A 23,606-nucleotide genomic window follows, 5' to 3' on the forward strand; every position below is an offset into this window, starting at 1 on the left:
ACTTTGGTAATATGCATCCCATGGCATACTTGGTAGCGATGCTTATATTTATATAGCACATTTCATACCAAAATACTTGATAAATTGAATATCAGTTGAGTTTGTAAACAGGAATGGCTTCATCCACCACCGAAGACATGACTATGCTACAGGAATAGCCATGCAAATGCATGGTTAAGGGTTTCTGTATTGGAACAATTATACTGCTAGTGTGGATAGGAAGGTGCAATTCTATAACTATATTAAGATTAAATTATTTGGGTAATGCATATTAACATATGTTTTCATCCATGGTGGCAGTAAAAAAAAAAAAAAAAAAAAAAAAAGGACCCCCGAATTGTGACGGGTAACCATGCATTAGCATAGTTCTTGTAGCGTATAGGGGCTATAAAATGTAACTGCCTCTAGTTTTAATATAGGTATTCAATAGCAAACAAATGCAAAAATTCGGGATAATACCTGAAAAATATCCTTTTCTAACTGGAACTGCAGGGGGAAATTTTGAGTTTGGAATTTGGCCAAGACAGCACTTTAACCCTTTTCTCATCTAAGCAAAGCCGTAGATTGACTCATTTTAATAACCAGAAGTGGTTGTTTATATCTTATCTGAACCACAGGCCCTCCAGCAGCACAGAGCTCCATAATATTATGCTGGGGTATTAGTATAGTACTGACTTGGTTAAAAGTGCCATCTGCTTGACTCCCAAAACCATTTCTTTCATTTTTTTAAAAGGTCTCCCATTCAAATCCTGATCTAAACCCGTGTAGTTTCTGAAATCTAATGGTATTACAGCATAAGGAGAAATGGCTGCAGCTGGATTTGGACTTGATGGTGCTAGAATAGTAGTTTGCATTTTTAGTCATGAAATTGAATTTAGAATATGATGTATTCTAGTGTGTGGTGGAGACAGGGTATCCTATGTTATGCTGCATATCCTGCTTGCTGGATAAGGATTGGTGTTGGCTACTCAGATGAAGTTCTAAGATGCTTGATTGAAGGGAATATTGTAGCAAATAGGAAATAGATAACAAGAATAAATGAATGAATGATTTAAAACACAGGTGGTTACTTTGCTTTGTTTCAGTGGAAAATGTTTTTTTAAATATACAATAGAAAAGACTGAGCTCGCTGCTATCTCCATGCTTTGTGGTCTCTATATGCATTATTAGGTGAATGGCAGACACCACTGATTTGGTCGACTTAATGTACCTACTCTACGCACATGCACTGCATTCATCATTTGAAAACTTCTTACGTCTACTTTAAGATGAAGTGTGATGTGGAGTTGTCAAGTGGTGCCATTACCTGAGAAGCGAGGGCTGAACAATTCAATGACCACTTTGAAATATTTGCATTTTTTTCTATTAGTTTAATGATTCTGTGTATTATTTCAAAATGTAAAATTGGATTTTTTTTGTGACCTCAATGCATCACAACAATTGTAGAACTGTAGGACTGAAAGGAACCTTGGTAGGTCATCTAGTCCAGTCCCCTGCACTCAAGGTAGGACTAAGTAATAACTAGACCATTCCTGACAGGTGTTTGTCTAACCTGTTCTGAAAAACCTCCAAGGACAGCGATTCTACAACCACCCTAGGCAATTTGTTCCAGTGCTTAACTGCCCTGACAGTTAAGAAGCTTTTCCTAATGTCCAATGTAAACCTCCCTTGCTGCAATTTAGGCCCACTGCTTCTTGTCCTACCCTCGGAGGTTAAGGAGAACAATTTTTCATTCTCCTCCTTGTAACAACCTTTTACGTACTTGAAAACTGTTACCATGTCCCCTCCGTCTTTTCTTCTCCAGACTAAACAAACCCAATCTTTACCATCTTTCCTTGTAGGTCATATTTTCTTTAATCATTTTTGTTGCCCTCCTCTGAACTTACTCCAGTTTGTCCACATCTTTCCTGCAATGTGGTGCCCAGAACTAGATGCAATTCTCCAATTGAGGCCTTGTCAGTGTGGCGTAGAGTGGAAGAATTACTTCTCATGTCTTGCCTACAGCCCTCCTGCTGATATATGCCAGAATGATGTTTGCTCTTTATTTAGTTATTAAGTTAGTTATTTAGCAACAGTGTTACAGTATAGACTCATATTTAGCTTGTGAGCCACTATACATCCCATATCTCTTTCCACGGTACTCCTTCCTGGGCAGTCATTTCCCATTTTGTATATGTGCAATTGATTGTTCCTTCCTAAGTAAAGCACTTTGCATTTATCCTTAGTGAATTTCATCCTATTTTCTTCAGACCATTTCTCCAGTTGGTCCAGATATTTTGATTTTTAATCCTACCCTTCAAAGCACTTGCAACCGCTCCCATCTTGATACTGTCCACAGACTTTGAGTATATGCTCTATGCCATAATAATTTATGAAGATATTGAATATAACCAGACCCAGGACCAATCCCTGCAATACCCCTACTCCTGAGGGAATTATACGCCAAAAATTATGCACACAATATTTTAAAATTCTGCAGATTTTATTTGTCAATAAAATGTGGCTCCAGCATGGCAGTGAGGGGCACAGGCCACTGGCTGCACTGAGGTGGAAGATCACCCTGAAGCCCCCACCTCCCCCAATATAGGGACTCTGCAGTGAGGCTGCACCTGACCCTGTCACAGTGCAAGGGCTGGGTCTGTCCCAGAAACACCCCAGGGCCCTGCCCCTATGTACCAGGTGCACCAGGCATGGGTAGGGAGGCTGAGCCCAGCAGGATCCAAGTGTGGAGGGACTTAGTGTGGGGGGGGATCCAGGTGTGGGTTGAGAGGTTTCTGTGTGGGGCGATCTGGGTGTGGACAGCTCAGTGGGAGATCTGGATGCAAAGGGGCTCATTAGGGCATTCCAGGTGCAGGGACAATGGGACTCTGCAGGGGATCCAGGTGATGGTGGTCAGGCTCAGCGGGGGGTAGGAGGGGTCTGGGGGTGGGGAGATGGGGCTTGGCTGGGAGGTCTGGGGGTGGGAATTCAATGCTGGGGGTCTGAGTGCAGGGGGAATGGAGCTTGATGGGGTGGAGGTCCAGGTGCAGCTGGTTGGGGTTCAGTGGGGTGCGGGTCTGGCCATAGGGGGGCTCATCGGAGGGGTCCAGGTGTAGGGGGGTAGGGCTTGGCCGGCTAAGGGTTCGATGGGCCTGCTGAATGGGGGAGCCCCAGCTGCTTCTGAGGCAATGCCGCATGCTGGGATCCTACTTACCCCCCGTGATACCCCTATCCCCGTTTCTTCTCCATCCCCCTCCCCTCACACCCACATTCCCCTCCCCCTGCCCTATTCCACCTCACTTCCTTCCCCAGCCCCCTTCCCTCATTTCCCCCACCCCCGCTTACCCAGCCCCACCGCAGGAACTTACTGGATTGAAGAGAATGCCACCTCTGCCCTCAACTCCTTCACCCTTACTCCCAGAACCCAGCAATCACTTCTGATCTGCTCAGGGTCGTACTTCATATGTATATGAGTGCCCACATGAATGATTAGCATGGGTTAGCAGTCAAAGAGCCAGATGATTTTCGACAATCCCTGTGGAACGAGTATTGCAAGAGGATAAAGCAAAATCTAATAATAAATTTGTATAGGTATCATTGAAATGTAATAGCACCAGTGACATTTCTAGTACAAGTCTTGGGCTTCTTCACCACCTCTGTGATGGACTTTGCTATTTCACCATTGGAAAAGCCTCCAGCAAGAAGGAGTGTTTGTGTCATGTGCTCTCAGGTGCTTTTTGAACCCTAGATTCACAGAGGAATTTTACAGGTGACTGCTTGTTGGATGCCATGTTTAGAAACTTTTCCTATGGTGGCACAGAGGGCATCCACCAATCACCTGGTATTTCTTGCATCCAACCTTAGGTCATGTCCAGCACTGTCTTTCTGCAGTTTTCACAGAGATACCGTTGTCATATCTGTCAGACTTTGATTACAGAATTAGCGTTGTCAGCTGCTTTAGGACCTGCCTTGAGTACTCAGGAGCCAGTTCATGGAATGTGGGAAATTTGTCTCCAGCTATCATTTGTATGACAGCCCTGGCATCTCTGATCTACGCTGTCCTGGCATCTCCGTTTCTTTGTTGTATGCTCTTAGCTCATGAGTTCTTTCTGCTTAGCGCTTCCAGCTGATGCCCTAATTGAACTTTTGTTTTTATTGCTCCATCAGCATGGAAGAGGAACATAGGCACAGGTCCTATTGGGTGACTAAGAACAGTTCCCCTTGGAACATCACCGCTACATCTTGCTAAGGACAAGGCTCTGCAGGAAAAAAAATTCTTTGAAGTGACAGCTGCTGTGATTTCTCTTCCCTTGCCACTTACATTTGGACATCTTGACCATATCAGTAAATGTTTTGATGCCAGATTTCTTGAATGGGCTACATGTCCCATCAGAATCAAGTGCACGTCTCTCATCTCTCTCCATTTGTCCTTCACCAACATTTTCTGTTTTCAGTAGAGACTTGTGTACATCCTATGTTACATGCAGTCCAGTAGATATGTTGATAAGCACCACAGGATATGATTCATTGTCATACAGTAAGATCTGTAACATACTCTTTTTTTCCCTCTTCAGTGAGAAGGCAAGACTAGTTTGTGGACTTTTTCTTCACTGTTTCTTGTTAGGCCACTTCTTTCTCTCATAGCCTTTGCATATTCATAATATGAAGCTGTGTAATCCCATCTTTAGCCCTAATACTGACCTATGCATAAGTGTCACTGAATTAAAAAGCTTTTAAAAAGAAATTATAATATTTCAAAAGGTAGCACTGCACATAAGCTACATAGGCAATTACAAATTAAAACATTCTAGCAGGCAGACTAGATGCTACATTGTATCTATAATAGCTTACAAATGAAGCATTACATTAAGAATTCATGTACATTTATATCTACCCACTATCCCATGCAAACTATGGGCATGCATTCTACTGCTACTGGTACACAGTCTTCAGTGTGGGACTGATGTGGTCAGCAAATTTCAACTGAAAACTATGGATAAGTGTTATCACTTCTGAGATACTTTGACAATTAAGAATATGTGATGTCAGAACATTTAATGGTAGTATGTTAAGGACAAACGCAAAGTACTCCACTTAGGAAGGAACAATCAGTTGCTCACATACAAAATGGGAAATGACTGCCTAGGAAGGAGTACTGTGGAAAGGGATCTGGGGGCCATAGTGAATCACAAGCTAAATATGAGTCAACAGTGTAATGCTGTTGTTAAAAACAAAAAACCAAAAAAAACCAAACAAACCAAGACCACATGATTCTGGGATGTATTAGCAGGAGTAATATAAGCAAGACACAAGAAGTAATTCTTCTGCTCTACTCTGAGCTGATTAGGCCTCAACTGGAGTATTGTGTCTTGTTCTGGGTGCCATGTTTCAGGAAAGATGTGGACAAATTGGAGAAAGTTCAGAGAAGAGCAACAAAAATGATTAAAGGTCTAGAAAACATGACCTATGGGGGAAGATTGAAAAAATTGGGTTTGTTTAGTCTGGAGAAGAGAAGACTGAGAGGGGACATGATAGCAGTTTTCAAGTACATAAAAGGTTGTTACAAGGAGGAGGGAGAAAAATAGTTCTTCTTAACCTCCGAGGATAGGACAAGAAGCAGTGGGCTTAAATTGCAGCAAGGGTGATTTAGGTTGGACATTAGGAAAAACTTCCTAACTGTGAGGGTGGTTAAACACAAGAATAAATTGCCTTGGGAGGTTCTGGAATCTCCATCACTGGGGATTTTTAAGAGCAGGTTGGACAAACACCTATCAGGATGGTCTAGATAATACTTAATCCTGCTTTAAGTGCAGGGGATTGGACTAGATGACCTCTTGAGGTCCCTTCCAGTTCTATGATTCCATGATTCCAAAATGTTGATATTTTCCATTTTTGTCATGTTATACAGCTGCACCATTTCTTGAGGGGGAGGAGAAACTTGCCTATGCAAAACCAATAAAAAGTTTTTTAATACATTGTTTGGTAGCTTTGACCAAGAAGCACCATATTAAGGTGTTAAAATTAATTTGAACAGTAAAAATTGTAAGTATAGTCATGTTGCAGTGTTTCTGGAATTGTGCAAAAAATGACTTTCATTTACCTCATGTACAGGCTTACAGCACCACTTGACAGCTCCTCAGTATACCTCATCTAAACATACATAAAATAAGCTTTCAAATTGTGTGGTGTGCATGTGTGTAGGGTGGGTACATTAAACTCCAAAATTATGGACCTTTTTTGAGAATTGCTGCACACTTATATAGCTTTCACTTAATATAGATGCGCCATCTGTTTGTTCTGTAAGTGCCAGGATTAATAACAATTGTAGTGAAAATGCTTCTCATAATAACCATGCTTGAGGGAATGTAACAGGCTTTGACAATAATTTTTTCACATATTTTTCCTAATGAAGTGTTCAAGGTATGAAAAGAGCCTAAAGCCATATCTGCACTAGAAGAGCTGGCAAGCCCTCCTACTGTAGCTTCTACTGGCAAAGAAGTGCTTTTGTCAGTATAGCTTATACCAGTTGGTGAGCAAAATAAGCTATACCAGCAAAAGCACTTTGATGCCAGTATAACCGCATCTACATTTGGGCTTCTGCCAGTGTAGAAATGTTGCAAAAGATTATCCCATCCCCATTCCCATGACATTACTTTACCAGCAAAAATTTCAATTGTAGACCTGACCAAAAAATTCCCTATAACAATTTCAAACTTCATGCAATTTCTGTCAAAATGGTTTCTTAAAAAGTGTTAGAAATAAAAGCACCAGTATAGAAGGATAGTTACTTTTGTGTATAATGTGAATTTAGGAAAATACTTGATTGGAGAAAAATGCTTCCTAACTTCTATAACAGGAGCCTCCAAAATGTCCCATGTAAACACAGTATTGGCAAATTATCACAAACCTAAAGGCAGCCTTTTATTTCGCCCCTCCCGCCAAAATGGCACAGATTGTAACCTAGGTTCTTCTTTATTATAGAGGTGTTGCTTTCAGAGACTGCAGTCCCCGATGCAATGCTTTATATCGAAACCAGCATAAACTGCGTGGATTTAAGCTGAAACGTTACATGCTAGAACCAAGGTTTGCATCTCCATGTAAAAGGTGTGGATGGCTACAAACTTCTTTAAGAACACTGGACCACTTTTTTGTCCTGCACACCAGGTTTTAGGCTTCCTTGTACCTAGAATTTACTTGTACTTGTTGTTTGTTTTTATTAGGTGAACCAGAATGGCATTTTAAGGATCCTTTTACTCATTAGATATGACTACTGAGATGGAATGTTTTCAGCCGTGCTGAACAATTTAAACAGGTTTTGCGCTGAATTCATGTACTGCTAGGTAGTTTATCAGAACTTTTGAAAAGTATCTCATGGATTTTTCATTCTGTAGCTTTTTTACAGGAAGTGGGATGGGTTTCGAGGCCTTCATTACCTGCTCTGGAGCACTGGTGGTTGCAGTTTGCACAAAGAGAGAATATGCAACAGTGATGCTGCCAGACCATTGTTTTTGTGATTCCCTCTGGGTAAGATCTGCTACTTGCTACTTAAATGTACTTTGTTTAGGGCAGAATAGCCTTAGCTAAAGAGAAGCAGCTGATAATTTTAACAAGTGATTTAGTTTTTTTCTCTTGAATAAAGACACATTCCACTTCTAAGGATAAGGCCTAATCCTTAAACATGTGAGTAGGTCTTATTGTAGACTTATTTGTTTGATGGGGTTTTGAGGGCAGGATGAGGGTGTGTTCCTGGGTGTGACTTAGCAGTGAGAGGCTTTTAGGAGTTGCTGTTTTTATTTATCAGCTGGCCGAGGTAAATTGTTGTCTCCATTTAATTAGTTAATGCTGCTGGCTTGTGGAGATAATTTATTTTTTAATTAATATTTATGCTATTGGGTGGTTATTGCAAGTCTAATTATTGTCAGGGGGCTTAGAAGTTTTGTATATGTTTTTTTTTAATGGTAAATCTAAATAAATGTCAGTGTGGCTACTTAGGCAAGTAATGATTACATGATAGGATCTGTAATCACGGAATCACAGAAATGTAGGGCTGGAAGGGACCTTGAGAAGTTAATTTCAGCCCCTTGCATTGAGACAGGATCAAGTAAACCTAGATCATCCCTGCCAGGTGTTAGTCCAACCTGTTTTTAAAAATCTCCAGTGGTGGAGATTCCACAACTTCCCTTGGAAGCTATTCGATAACTATAAGAAATCCTTATAGTTAGAAAAAAATTTCTAATCTCCAGTTTAAATCTGTTGCTGCAAATTAAGCCCATTGTTTCTTGTCCTTCCTTCAGTGAACATGGAGAACAATTGATTGCTGTCCTCTTTATAGTAGCCCTTTACATATTTGAAGACTGTGAACAGGTCCGTTCCCCCACCCCTCCCTTCATTTCATAAGACTAAACATGCCAGGTTTCTTTAACCTTTCCTTGTAGGTCAGGTTTCCTAAACCTTTTATCACTTTTGTTGCTCTCCTCTGGACTCTAATTTGTTCATATCTTTCCTAAACTGCCCAGAATTGGACGCAGTATTCCAGCTGCAGCCTCACCAATGCTGGGTAGAGCAGGATAATTGCCTCCCATGTCTTAAATACAACAGTTCTGTTAATTTTTGCAACTGCATCACATTGTTGACTCATATTCAGTTTGTGATCCACTATAACCCCCAGATCCTTGTCAGCAGTACTACCATCTAGCCAGTTATTCCCATTTTGTAGTTGTGCATTTGATTTTTCCTTCTTAATGTAGTACTTAGCTCTTGTTTTTATTGAATTTCATCAAGTTGAATTCAGACTGATTTTTCCAATTTGTCAAGGTCTTTTTAAATTCTAATAGTGTCCTCCAGATGCAACCCCTCCCATCTTGGTGTCATCCACAAATTTTATAAGTGCATTAATGATTACTGGTTACTGACTCTGCAGCCTCTGTAATGGGGCCATGCCAGTGTCATGGTAATTCTCTATTCCTTTGACCTTTTTTAAGGAGAAGAAACATAAATGCAGCTGGATCAGTTAGATGGCTCCTGAATGGCTGGGACATGTTACTGGAACTTCTAATGTTTATAAACTATAATTTAGTTCAAAGTCTAAGGCTTAGAAAATGTGAATAAATTACCCTGTTTGCACCATCCCATTCCTAAGGCTATATTTAGGGACTGCATTGCATTATTATGAAGGGTGTCACATCTTTTTTTTCCCTAAAACCATTGTTGTAATGTACACTTTTTTTTAAAAAAGGAGGGCGTTGATTGGTACTTGATCTAATCTTTCAGTGATGCTATAAAAGTTTGTTGTCTGCTATAATTTCTTCACCCATTTAATGGAAGCAATGTTGGGCAGACATGCAGAATTGTTTTGTTGCATTTTAATAAGAACCTAATCAAACTGTACTGTTATATTGCCTGTCCAGCACAACATAACTGTTGTTCATATGCCTGGAAAGAGGCCCTTTGGTCAAAGCTTTGTCTACATCTACGTCAATGGACAACAGAAGATCTCTGCCCCACTTAGATTTCCTGCCATGAATGAAGTAAGTCTGTTCTTCCCCCTCAGACCACTATCCTAGGGATTTCTTACAGAACAAAGATTTGTAAAATGGCAGTCAGATAAAACTAAGAAATAAAAAGGGGAAATGGGTCATCTGTGATTAAAAACATGATAGAAACTGATTAGCAGTTGTTTTCAGTTTTCAAGTGTCTCTTTGGGCCATCTCAAATACAGCAGAATAGAAGAGGACTAGATGTTGACCAAGAATTATCTTTTGATGGTGGTTCAGTGGCCTCATGTTAGCTCCTTTTATGTGAGGTGTTGGATTTTTTTAAACAACTATCACAATTAGCACTAACTGCCTCCCTTATTGGCAGTCTTGCAAGAGAGGATGGTAGATTAATGCACAGTGAAAAACTACCTTGTCTCACTAAGAGGTGGTTCTCAGTACATTTGGGAGCACACAGGAAGTTTGAGTAATCTTGCATGTGACACTGTCTGTGCTGTATTTGGTATGGGGATACATTAATAGGGACATTGCTTTTCGGTGCTGTTAGCTGATCATTTCTACATGCTAAATACTAAATTAACCTTAATAAGCACAAACCAATATAATACCAAAATGATTATATGTAATATGTGGATCCTGTTGTAAACAGTTGCTCCTTTTTGTGGAACAAGTCCGTTTTAAATCTGGGTTACAATGTTATGACCCTGAGTCATTATTTTTATTTTTATAGGCCCCAGTTCTGCAGTCCTCCTTGGTTTGGGGCATGTATTCATATGAGTAGTTCCACTGACTTCATTATGACTCGTTGCATGACTTACGTGCTTCCTGTAAAGGTTGAAGAATCAAGTACTTAGTTATTAAAAGCAAACATAACTGCTGATTGTAAGACAAAACTGTTGATTTTTTGGATGCATCTATGAGAGTTTTAGAAACTTTAAAACATTCATTCAGCTTCTTTTGTAAACATTGGGGGGGGGTACCTCTTGCTGCACAAGTTGGCATGGGAAGATGGCATTGAAGCTTTTTATTAGTGCAAGCGATCAAGTAGAATACTTCATATTACAGGATTATTGTAGGAGATACATCTTGCTAAAGTACTAGGGTATGATCCAAGGGGAACAGTCTTCTGGGACAGAGGTGTGGCTAGAAGCCTTGATGCTCCCTGCAGAGGCCAGTAACAGGCCAGGGGAACAAATTACTCCTGCTTGGAGAGGGATTATTATGCACTTTCTAGTGCATTTTGTGTGTAATGTACACCAATAATGTATTGCTGTCCTTCTACACCTATTTCCTCAGTCAAGGCAGATTTGTTCTGAAAGTTCATTAGATTTAGTTCAACTCACTTATTTTTTATAAAAGTCTCAAGGATGTTTGACATTCGGCTGTAACATTATTTTATTTTCCTTACACCCGCGTCTCCAGCCTTTTACTTCTTGCTGCATTGGTTCAGCTGGTCAGAGGACAACCACTCCTCCGCCATCTCAGATACCGGACCCACCCTTCTCCTCCCCGATTACGCCTCATCGAACATCTCTAGGTGGGATTCTCTCTCCAGCCAGTTGGGGCGGACTGCTTGGGAAATCAGAGTTGGTCACCAAGTTGATCTCCGCGGGTACCCAGGACAGTGAATGGGGATGTCCAACATCACTGGAGGGCCAGCTTGGGTCAGTTATCATCTTCCACGAAGCCCTGCAGCCCTCTCAGGTGAAAGCTTTATATTTGGCAGGTAAGTGGTTGGTGGTGGTGTTTGTATAGTGGTAACATCTACAAGCCCCAGCTATGGACCAGGACCCCCTTGTGCTACGTCCTGTACAAACACCACAACAAAAAGATGATCCCTGCCCCCAAAGAATTTACAGTCTAAGTACACAGCTTGCACTGTGCCAAACTGGTCGATATGTCCTTAAAAAGAAACTGTCAGTTTTTTGAGCTGATTCGTATCTTTTTATAGTAACATATTTATGTTATAATATATTTGCTATATTTACACAGATTCTCCTATTCCCCTGTTATGTATCAAATTTATAGACATGCAGAGAAGTCCACAAGAATTGATATCCACCAATGCTGAAGAGATGTAAAAAAAACTTAGACAGATATCGACCAATTTGGGCTCTCACTTACATGAGTGAAATCTGAAGTATCTCCATTAACTTCAGTGGAGCTACTTTGGGTTTAAACAAAAGAAACTGAAAGCAGAATTTGGCCCATTAGCTAAAAAAGTTGAGTAAAAATCTTTGGCTGGGTATTAAGATTTGGGCAATTAAATTATTCAGTTAAAGGCCACAGCTTTGGCCATATCAGTTTTTATTTTACTTTTGCATGTGTTTTAAAGATAGTTTCAGTGTTCTGTATCTGTTTTATTATTGGTCCATATCCAGTTTCAGAAACCTTATGCAAGAGTCCATGTATGATATAACAATTAACAAAACTTAAAAATAAGTCATACTTCTGTGTGATCTTGAAAAGAAAACTAAACTTGTCTGATGGGCATGAAAGCCTGAGCTGTTTGAAGTAGGAACCACTTGTATAAACTCTGCAACCTTGAATGTCTTTTCACATTATTTGCCAACATATGGGCATGTAAGTGAGAGTATTCAAGTGTATTGCTGTGGTTGATAAGCCACTTAAAAGTCATTGTTCAGCCTTCGGAGCTCATCCTTTAGGATTTACATTAGCAATTGAAAGATGATGTTTTCCAGAACATTTTGATAGTTTTATATATGTCAGCTTTTAAAAGATTAGGTGTATGTTACATGATGTCTTATTACTACCAAAAATTGTAAAAGAATGCACTTTGATAAGTGAACAATCACATCATTTTAAAATAAATGTAATCTCATTTTGTTACTATATAAAGCTGTCTTCAAGATCTGATCTTCCTAACTGCTGGTGGTCTTTAGGGACAGACGACAGTTGAGTGTGAAATGGAATATTTGTAAAGACAAAATACTGACAATTTTTTGAACATACAAATCTCATTTCATATAACTTACTTTGTTTTTTAGCCAGAAGGTTATTTGTAAAGGGTAAAACCCCATGGAATCACACAGTTATTTTTTTAAATAATCTTTTGTTTAAGGAGATATGTCAAATATTTGGTCAGGATATGTGTAGTTCAAGGTGTCCTATTTGTATCTCTAGCAGAGTGCAGTATAGTAAAATTTATTAACACAAACTTTAAATCTAGCATGTACTTAAAAATATTTTACAGGCCCAAACTGTTTAACTCCGTGGAAATCCCAAGAGTCTGAAGTGGCAGATCTGCCCAGTAAAGTGCTGCTTCACTATACACCCAAGGTAGTAATCAGCATGTTTTCCATTTGCCTACATACTTTACAGTAGTTTGTTTTTTTCCAAGGTTAAAACATGTTCTGAACAGTAGCTTTAAATGTCTATAGAATTATTTTGATAAACTTTTAGAATGGAATAGGTTTGCTTTTATGGATAAAGTTTTCTTTGTTCCTTAAAGTGATGTTGTCCGGCTATGCCGGAAGAAGGACAGGAGATACTGGATGTGGTTTAATTAGGCCACAACTTTATTCCTAAATGTCTGTGAATACCCAGCACATAAAAGTGTACAGTGCAAGTAATTCCATAACAATTTACATATACACAGGGGGAGTGCTGTCAGCCCCACCCATCAAGTGAGGTTCAAGCGGGAGAGGGGGGCTATAAAGGAGAGAGGGTTGGCTCCCTGGCGTACCAGTCATAGCCCTGAAACTCCCATTTCTGCTCCTTTAAAGAATACCTCTTTTAAATCCTTTACCAATGCATTGTATCTGATCACCATATCCTTTCTCAATGGAGTATCCGCCACAAGGAGGCTCCAGCAATTAGCTTGTAAGCCTTGTAGTGCTATGGAAACAATTTTGGAAGCAGCTACTCAGATGGCTTGAATCAATTTTCTGTTGGCTCCCCCACCCCCAAATGCAGATAGTTCACCATGGGGAGTATTTGCTTTCCCAGGATCCATGCTGCTTCCCAGCAGAGGGGAATCCATTTGGCAGACAGATGGACCACGCTGGGATCCACCTACCCCAGTCCTTGTCCAAGCAGTGAAGATCCCACATCCCCGGGCTCCCATGGCCTCACAAGCCCCACTCACTGCACCCTGAACTGGGTTTGGAACTTCCATCCCTGGTTGGAAGGGGGGACACCTTCCCTCCTCCTGTTCTCACAAATCTGCTACAGCCCAGCTCCAATGAGTTTGAAACTCCTTCCCGTTTTGCTACAAAACACTTCCTTCTGCTGCTGCAGGTTGGAGGGAGGACTCCTCCCCCTTCTACCTCCCTGTTCTCACCAGTCTGCCACCATGTGGAGCCACCAGAGAGCGAAATTTGTTCAGCTGTTCCTGCTGCACAGTTGGTCCAGTTAAAAGATGGCTTTTCCTGCACTGGGGTGGACCTAAATAGTTCCCCCCCCCCCATCCTTCCAGTCACCTGGGGTGGGGGATGGGTCACCTCCCCACACTAACCTGGTCTGAAGCTGCAGCACTCTGGCTGTCTAGCCTTTAAAGGGGTCACACACCTTTTCCTACAAGCCAGACAATGGCCCCCACTGCTTAATGTGGGGTGAGGTCATTTTACATATTGTGGAATAAAACGTAAAGAACCACACTGGATGGCACTTTGGGGTGGTATCAGAGTGTGAGTGGTCGGAGCCTGTCATTCTCTCCCTCCTGCTTTTACTGAACTATGGTGTGTTTTGTTTCCCACCCTTTTAGGGTTGGTAGCTTTCTCTGTGCATTTACTTTTTGGTTAGAATGGTTGAATAAACTATCTCCCGGCACAGTATTAATGCCTCACTTAGTGTAAAGGGTAGGAGTCAGCACTCTCTCCTGAAGGAAAAATTGATAATCTAACTAATTTCTATTAACATGAGTAGTGTGGGTTCCTGGATTAGGCCTTGCAGTGTCCATAACTAAACTACAGATTTGTGTATTTTAGATCTCATTCTACCAAAAGGCCAAGAGTGCTGTAAGTGGTGAAATTTGAATAGTGAATCCAAGATATTGTTGAAAACTTGCCATTAGTATCACCACAGTGCTGTTTCCTGCCTTACCTCAGTATGCGATGCACTCTTATGTAAATTTATAGGTAATTCAGTGACCCTGAATTTGTTTCAGAAGTAATGCTGAAGCTCATGTTTTCTTCCTTTTTTAGGCCTGCAGAAACCCAATCTGCCTTGACCTGTCTACAAATCTTTTACATGGAAGACTAACTGGAAACAAAGTAGTGAACTGGGACATCAAGGTAAATTAATAATAAATCATCACAATCTGATGTAAATACAAAATAGTTATTGTATACTGGATACTTAAGGAATGCTAGAAGTTCCCATTGTGCAGAAGCAACACCACGCATAGCAGTGTTCTCAAGGTGAATTAAGCTAATTTTAGGGTTGTAGCGGTGTCAAAGTAAATTTTGGGAAACTGGAGTCATGCTAACAGTCATAGATAATGTTTCAAAACAAACTTAAAATTAGAATATTAAGAAGTTTTGTGGTACTACAAGTAATATGTTTTATATTTTGAAAGCATTTTATGACCTCTACCTTTTTCCTCCTAATAATACTTCGTACTAGCATTTAAATCTTCAAAGTGTTGAACAAACCTCAGTTAATTTCCCTAGTCCTCCATGTAGGCCAATGTTTCTCTCATGTTCCCATTTCCCCAAAAAATACTCTAATGATTTAGTTCTTGCAGATTCATGGAGAGAGGAAGAGATTCATTGAGTGTGCACCAGCTTAGTCTATTATGTCACTGTTTATCTGTTTATTCACCAACTCACCCATCTGCCAACTCATTAGCACACACTAATCTCAAAGGTCAGAATCAGACCTGGTGTATATAGGAGCAACATTGATTTCCAAGTCTGACTTGGACCCAAAAGTATCATCTAGGCTAGGGCTCACTCACTTGGTGTTCAAATCAAAATGAACTACCAAGCTGGAATACTCAGGTACAAAATATTTTTTTCTTATTCGAGTACTTGCTCATGTCCATTCCATTGTAAGCGTGTGTGCTTGCCGCATGCAATGGTGCCGGAAGTTTTTCCTTCAGTGGTATCCATAGGGGACTGCCTCTGGTGTCCTCTGGAGTGGTGCACGTATAAGGGGCACCACCGGCTTCCCTTTCCCTCAGTTCCTCCTTACTGCCAATGATGGTGCTGGAACGTCTCCTTCAGCAAGCTTTCCTGTCTCTACTGTGTCTAGTAGTGAATTTGTTGTATAAAGTAGTTTAGTTAATAGTTCCCTTCGTGTTAAGTTAGAAATAGTTAGTTAGTCCCGTATGGGACTCAGCCTAGGTATGGGGCATGCCTCGGTCCCCGGGCTTCAAATCTTGTGACTGTTGAAAAAACATATGGCAGTCGGTGACCTGCATAGAAGCTGCCCAAAGTGTTTAGGGAAAAGAAGTGTCACATTTGCAAGAGCTTCAGGCCACGGACTAAAAAGAAGTGGGACATTCATCTCCGAGTGCTCTTTATGGAGTCGGCCCTTGTACTGGCCTCAGAGCTGATGAGATTGCACTCTGCTCCAAACACTGCAGCTTGCTTCAGAGCACGCCGCTGGCACTGACCAGCGCCAATCCCCATGCCCATTACCAGCTTGTGGCAGGCTGCTTGTTGAGAAGCCCTTAATCAGCTCCTGCCACTCCAGTCTCAATCAATAGATTGATGCTGGGTGAATAGCCTGGTGCCTGCCTGGTAACTGGCCGCACCTGCCAGTCTTATTAGCCCAGAGCTATAAAGGCTGGGAGGAAGCCAGAGAAGGGGGAAAAGGGAATGAGAAAGGTCAAACACAGAAGGAGGTGGGAGTCTCCTAAAGTATCTGTGAAGCCTGTATATAGTTGGGAACTGGTGGTGGGAAACATATTGAGAATAAAGAGCATGGGTGTTGCACCAGACTGAAGTGTCCCTGATGCGTTGAAGAGGGGGGCCAAAACCTGGGGGCGCAGCGTGGACCCTGTTACATGAGGGGGCTTGTCCCGGACTACAAGCCACGGCCATGGTGTGGCAACCCAAAGATAGAGGGAACCTTGCAGTGGCTAGCCAAGCAGCAGGAGGAGATGCAGAAAGCACTGCAGGCTTTCCAGCAATCCAACCAGGTGGAGAGGCAGGCCTTACTCACCTGGCAGGCCGGACAGCAGAAAACTCTCCAGGACTTTATCAGAGAGCCAGCCAACGTGCAGCAGCAGCTCCTGCAAAAGGTGGAGAGTCCCCTGGGAGGAGATGGCACCCCCGCGCCAGGGGTAGGTCTATGTAAGGTGGGCCCCGACGATGACCCCAGTGCCTTCCTTTGTATGTTTGAGTGGGTGGCCATGGGTGCCGATGGGATAGGGAAACATGGGCCCTATGACTGGCCCCCTCTCTGGCCGGCGATCAGAACACTGGGGAGGTGAGAGGCTTCCAGGTGGATCGCATGCTGGCTGCAGAAGTCCCGCAGATGGAAGGCCTCCTGGCACAGAGCCAATGATCGAGCGTCCCCCTGCCTGTTGACATAGAACATGGAGGCAGTATTGTCTGTTGACACCTGCACCACCCAGCTGGACAGTTGGGGAAGGAAGATACCGCAAGCCAGGCGGATGGCTCTGAGTTCCCTGACATTTATATTCAATGCGAGCTCCTTTCGAGACCATAACCCTTGAGTCTGCATTGTACAGAGATGCACTCCCCAACCGAGGTCAGATGTATCCAAAATCAGGGACGACATGAAGGGACCACATCTCTCACCACGTATGGTCCCTTCACGTCGTCAGAATGCTCTTCCAGAAGTGGGGAGCTCCGAGTTCACCACCAGACAGAACAGAGAGTGTCATCAGTTTTGTTCTCTTCAAAGCCTCGGCAGAGGCTCGCTCTCCGATGCTTTTCTCCTGTGTTGGTCAGGATACCTGATGTACGCCTTTCCGTCAGTTCTGCTTATCAGCAAAGTCCTCTAAAAAATAAAGAGGGACAAGGCACGTGTCATTATGATTTGCTTCAGCATGGCCTCACCAGCATTGGTTTGGCATGCTCGTGGACCTGGCCGGGGTAGCCCCATGGCCACTTCCTAGCTGCCCAGACCTACTCTCGCAGAATCACAGTCGACTTCTGCACTCGAACCTCGCCTCTTTCCACCTCACAGTTTGGATGCTGCGTTACTGAATCCAGAGGAACAAGTCTGCTCTAGTCAGGTACAGCAGGTTCTCTTGGAGAGCAGAAAGGGCTCCACCAGAGCAACTTACCTGGCGCAGTGGAAGCATTTCTCCTGCTGGGCGTCAGAGCGGAATATCTCCCCTACTTGGGCGTCTGTACAGTCCATCCTGGATTACCTGCTTCACTAAAAGCACCAAGGTCTCGCCTTCTCCTTGATCAAGGTGCACCTGGCAGCCATATCGGCCTTCCATCCTCGCGTCCAGGGTAGATCGGTGTTCTCGCATAAGATGCCGATCAGGTTCCTGAAAGGCCTTGGGAGACTATTTCCATCGATCCGGGACCCAGTTCCCCAATGGGACCTCAACCTGGTCCTCTCCAAACTGATGGGTCCACCCTTTGAGCCTGTGGCTTCTTGTTCCCTTTCCCACTTGTCATGGAAGATTACATTCCTTGTAGCTATTACTTCGGCAAGACGTGTCTCTGAGATTAAAGCCCTCACTTCGGAGCCCCCATACATGGTATTCTACAAGGACAGGTCCAGCTGTGGCCCCATCCGGCCTTCCTGAGAAAGGTGGTGTTGCACTTCTGTGTCAACCAGGATATCTTCCTCCCAGTGTTCTCTCCAAAGCCTCACGCGACCAATGAGGAGAGGCAGCTGCACACTCTAGATGTCAGACGTGCCCTGGGTTTCTCCCTGGAGTGCACCAAGCCCTTCCATAGATCAACCCAGCTCTTTATCGTGATCACTGACAGGATGAAGGGCCTTCCAGTGTCTTCTCAGAGGATTTTGAATTGGATCGCCGCCTGCATCCGTACTTGTTACGAGTTGGCACGGGCTGTGCCTCCACCAGTAGTGAAGGCTCATTCAACTAGGGCGCAGGCATCTTCAGCTGCCTTCCTAGCACATGTCCCTATCCAGGACCTCTGCAGGGCCAAGACATGGTCTTCAGTTCACACATTCCCGATGCTTACGCCATCACCCAGAAAGCCAGAGATTACGCTGGATTTGGCAAAGCTGTGTTGCAGTCGACACGTCCGTGAACTCCTACCTGCCTCCAGTGGTTCTGCTTGGGAGTCACTACAATGGAATGGACATGAGCAAGGACTCTAAGAAGAAAAGATGGTTACCTTTCGTAACTGCTGTTCTTCAAGAAGTGTTGCTCATGTCCATTCCATGACCCACCCTCCTTCCCCTCTGTCGGAGTTCTGTCAAGAAGGAACTGAGGGAGAGGGGAGCCAGTGGCGCCCCTTATACTGGCGCATATGTGCACCATTCCAGAGGGCACCGGAGCCAGTCCCCTATGGATATCACTGAGGGGAAAACTTCTGGCACCGGTGGATGTGGCGAGCACACACACCTACAATGGAATGGACATAAGCAACGCATCTCAAAGAGCAACAGTTACAAAAGGTAACCATCTTTTGAAGTGGGGTTGACCTGAGTTGTGAGCGTAGGGAATTTGTAGTAGAAGACTATAATTGAGGAGTAATGTATGCACAAATAAATGGGAGCTGTCTGCAGTGAACATGAAGTTCAGACTCTTCTGAAAGACTCCCTGTGTCAGTAATAGTGTACATTTAATGACAGCAATTCTGTACTGATACTCTGTCTCTCTGAGTGAATGTTGTAGGAGAATAGGCTTTGTGTTAGTTGACTGATACGTTTCCAGAAAGTGTAGGAACATATACTAGTTAATTTTGGGTGGTCCAATTTATATGAACAGTTTGAAAATGCCATGATTTTGTTATCCTTGCCCAGGGGTGTAAGAATGCTGCTTGTACACACCACTGGTTCCGTGGGAAGCTAAGTTGAGCATAGTTCTGCTCAGCAGAAAGTGCGAAGAGCTCATTATGGGAGTGTCAGGAGCCAGCAGCCTCCCGCCCCCAACTGTGGTCTTTAGAAGCCCCACAATTAAGAGACTGCATAGGTGCTGGCGGGGGGACTGTCTAGGCGTTCTGCAGGTTTAAAGGGAAACGAGATAGCAGTCTCAAACTTCAGACAAGTGTTCTGCATGTTAACTAGCTGGTTTGTGCTTGTCCCTATGTCGCATATCTCTGCACTGCTTCTGAGAGGTGCTTCCTGTTTTGTTCTCACAGAGACAGCAAGGGCTTATTGGAGAGATACATTAGGTGTGAAAAAACTTGACAAGGGCCTGCAGGGGAGGGATTCTGCAGGCTGAAGAGAGAGGTGTTGTGAAGAGGTATGGGGTGGAGCGAAGCAGTGGAAGGAGGTAGTAATGAGAGAGATGGGGAGGTAAACATTGGAGAAGGAGAGTGGTGTCCCCTTCCCAGTACCCAAAAGAAAGAAGTGGGGGAGTACCCACGTTGTTTTTGTTGAGTCCTCCACCTCAGATGTCTGCGCATGAGAGAATGTGGAGGTTGGCCCTTTGTCCAAGTGCTTAAAAATAAGAATACAGTATAGACCAAAAATAATAATAACATACATTTAAAATAATTCTTTTTAGTCTGTACGTATGGTATGTGCTGTGAAGATCTCTCTCCAAAACCAATCTTTCAGTTGTGACCATTAGAGTCATTTACTAAAGAACTCTGATACACTTCAGTTTTCAATGCACTGAGAACGTAACAGGTATCCCTGGCTAGCTTGTTAACCACTTATTGAATTTGTCAAATTCCATGCTATCCCTATTAGTGTACAAATGATTATGAATTTTAGGAGATGTTAATGAAACCTATATTCCTTTCCCATTACTCTGCAAACCAAATAATTTGCTTTATCATTTTATTTGTATTTAAACTTTCTGAAGCAGAGACTTTTTGTAGGGATTTTATTAAACTAAAATTCACATGTATCTAAACTTTTTAATGTACTTTTTAGTGTTAATTGAAAGCGATCAGAAGAGAGAGTACATTTCTTTCTGGTTCTCCAGTATATGTATTTGACAGTATTTTCTGTCATGTAGTCTGTTTCACTTAGAGTGAGTTTCCCATGTTGTTTGTGCAGGTGTTTCATGCAGCAACAGAGGAGAGAAAAAACAGAAAAAACAAATGGTTGTAAAACCACAGAAGTTAGCTGAAAGACTTGCAAACAATTGTTGTCTGAAACACCTTTAAACCTAGTTTTAAAACTGTTGTGAAGTTGTTACTGTTCTTTTTAACTAGTTTCCAAGTGACAAGGAATTCTGATTAACTCATAAGTACATACGTGCCCTTCTTATTTCTTTTACATTAAATATTAAATAGGTATTTCTTTTACATTAAAAAAAATAACAGAAACCCTACGAATTTGTGCATGCTTTCTCTCTCCCCCACCCTCTAGGATATGATAAATTGTATTGGTGGATTGAATGTGCTGTTTCCACTACTGGAGCAGATCAGTTTTCTCAATGGACAGGTGCCTGAGAGGTCTGAAGGGGAAACTATACCTCAGGAACTAGTGACTCCAATAGAGGGAGACTGGGTGGTGTTATCATCCACAAAGGCTTCAGGTAGGAAAGTAGTATAGATTTAAGACCATATTAAAGTTAAAGGTTTAATAAAAACAGAGGACTACAACAGTGGAAAGAATTGGTTTATATGATTATATATTAACTCTATTATAGTAGCCATATAATTTTAATAAACTATTTTTACTCCTGAGCATCTGAGTTGGACATCTAATAAGATAGGATTTCAGCACTGTTTCAAATTCACTTCAAGAACACACAGAGCACATTCGTAGAATGAATTTAATGCAGTGTTTTGCTATATTAACTTTGTCCTGAGTCAAAATGTGCACATTTATTTCTAAATAAAGTGGTTCTTTTGAGTATCTAGAAAAATAAAAAAGCCCGCTGAAGTCAATAGCACATTTTACCACTGTTTCAGTGGGCCCTTAATCGGGGAGATAATGTAGTATTTCATATTATGGACCAGTAGCCTGCAGAATTTTAGTTAAATTATTGAAGTTCTTAGTAATTTATGAATATGCTTTAAAAAACCTCATATGAAACCACAGGTTTCCCTCTTTAAATTGTAAGAAGAAAACTATTTTTAAATAGCTCTTCAGCTGTGCTGAATTATGAGCTTGGAGAGAATTCTTGTAATCTTAGCAGAAGCCTCTTAGAAATTAAGACTTGTGAAGGAATATGATACAACTCTTGATTTTTGCTTCATTATTTCTCCCTCCTAATTTAAAGTAGTTCTAGATATAATAGGCATATCCAGATGTGGGGAAAGAGGAAGAAATGTATGTGTAGAGCAAGTGCAGAATATGCAAAAGATGATCCAGATGATACTCTTTGAGAAGAGTATTTTGTCCGATGCCACAGTTGAATGGACAAGGCAGCTGAAGTCACGACTGGCATTTGCTTTGTTCTGGGGATGCATATAATGACTTTGCCTCAGCATCACAGGATCTAAACACTGTCTACAGCAAGGTAGCAAATACCAGTGGAGAGAGGAAGCTCAGGAAAATAGTAGAGAATAAAAACACTTGATTTCACTTCTTATTCCTCCTAATTTGACACAATAATGAAATGATGATAAAAAAGGGTTTTAACTGAACTATCTGTTTTGCAGAGGCTCGTCTAGAGAAGAATATTGTTGCAACTTTCATCTTGATGATAAAGCACTTTATTCAAAGACACCCTATTAACCAAGATAATCTCATTCACTCCCATGGAGTTGCTACCCTAGGAGCCTTGCTACAGAAGGTGAAAAGTTATTCCTCATGTAATCAATGTTATGGGTGAAATCCTGATTCCACTGAAATCCAGTAGGTCATGGCTTCATTCTAAATGTCAAAGGTTTTCTGAGGTTCAAGCGCGTATCTGTGCTGCATAGGAACATAGAGTTAGCATAACTACAACTAACTTTGTACTTCCCTTCTGTCTTGCATATGTACAGATACAATACATAGACTAGTATAGTATTTATACATTCTTGTAGATTTCTGAAAACAAGATGTTATGATACTTATGATACTTTGTCTACTTAGTTTATGTTTTAAGGGTCTGTGCTGGGACCAGTGCTGTTCAACGTATTCATACATAATTTGGAAAAAGGGGTAAACAGTGAGGTGGTAAAGTTTGCAGACAATACTAAATTACTCAAGATAGTTCAGTCCAAAGCAAACTGTGAAGAGATGCAAAGAATTCGCATAAAACTGGGTGACTGGGCAACAAAATAGCAGATGAAATTCAATGTTGATAAATGCAAAGTAATGCACATTGGAAAACATAATCCCAACTATACATACACAATTATGGGGTCTAAATTAGCTGTTACCACTCAAGAAAGAGATCTTGGAGTCATTGTGGATAGTTCTCGGAAAACATCCACTCAATGTGCAGCAGCAGTCCAAAAAGCTAATGGAATGTTAGGAACCATTAGGACAGGGATAGGAGATAAGACAGATGCTTCTATCTGAGGGGAGATTAAGATGACTGGGACTGTGCAGCTGAGAACAGAGATAACTAAGGGGTGGGATATGATAGAGGACTATAAAATCATGAATGGTGGGGAGAAAGTAAATAAGGAAGTGTTATTTACATCTTAATGTAACACAAGAACCAGGGGTCACTCAATGAAATTAATAGGCGGCAGGCTTAAAACAAACATAAGGAAGTACTTCTTTAGATAACATATAGTCATCCTGTAGAATTCATTGCCAAGGGATGTTGTGCAGGCCAAAAATATAACTGGGTTAAAAAAATAATTAGGTAAATTCATGGAGGATAGGTCTGTCAATGGCTATGATCCAAGATGATCAGGGATGCACCCCATGCTCCTGGTGTCCATAAGCCTCTGAGTGCCAGAAAGTGGGACTCAACAACAGGGTGTGGATCACTTGATAATTCATAGACTTTAAGGCAAGAAGAAACCACCTTGACCATCTAGTCTGACCTGCACATTGCTGGCCACAGAACCTCACCCACCCACTGCTGTAATAGACCAATAACCTCTGGCTGAGTTAGTGGAGTTTTTAAATCATGATTTAAAGACTTCATGTTACAGAGAATCCACCATTTACTCTAGTTCAAACCAGCAAGTGGCC

General features: G+C 41.9%; 1 protein-coding gene across 1 annotated transcript in view; it reads left to right on the forward strand.

Annotated features, from left to right (window-relative positions):
* NBEAL1 (neurobeachin like 1) overlaps window positions 1-23,606 on the forward strand; it is a 126,037-nt gene that overhangs the window by 51,226 nt on the left and 51,205 nt on the right. Inside the window, exons 15-21 of the mRNA XM_074967960.1 lie at window positions 7,371-7,503; window positions 9,387-9,506; window positions 10,896-11,199; window positions 12,688-12,773; window positions 14,639-14,728; window positions 20,889-21,057; window positions 22,130-22,263. Coding sequence (XP_074824061.1) covers window positions 7,371-7,503; window positions 9,387-9,506; window positions 10,896-11,199; window positions 12,688-12,773; window positions 14,639-14,728; window positions 20,889-21,057; window positions 22,130-22,263 — 1,036 coding nt within the window. The remainder of the gene's footprint in view (window positions 1-7,370; window positions 7,504-9,386; window positions 9,507-10,895; window positions 11,200-12,687; window positions 12,774-14,638; window positions 14,729-20,888; window positions 21,058-22,129; window positions 22,264-23,606) is intronic.

Source organism: Natator depressus, chromosome 11 (genome assembly GCF_965152275.1).
Source record: "Natator depressus isolate rNatDep1 chromosome 11, rNatDep2.hap1, whole genome shotgun sequence".
Lineage (NCBI taxonomy): Eukaryota > Metazoa > Chordata > Testudines > Cheloniidae > Natator > Natator depressus.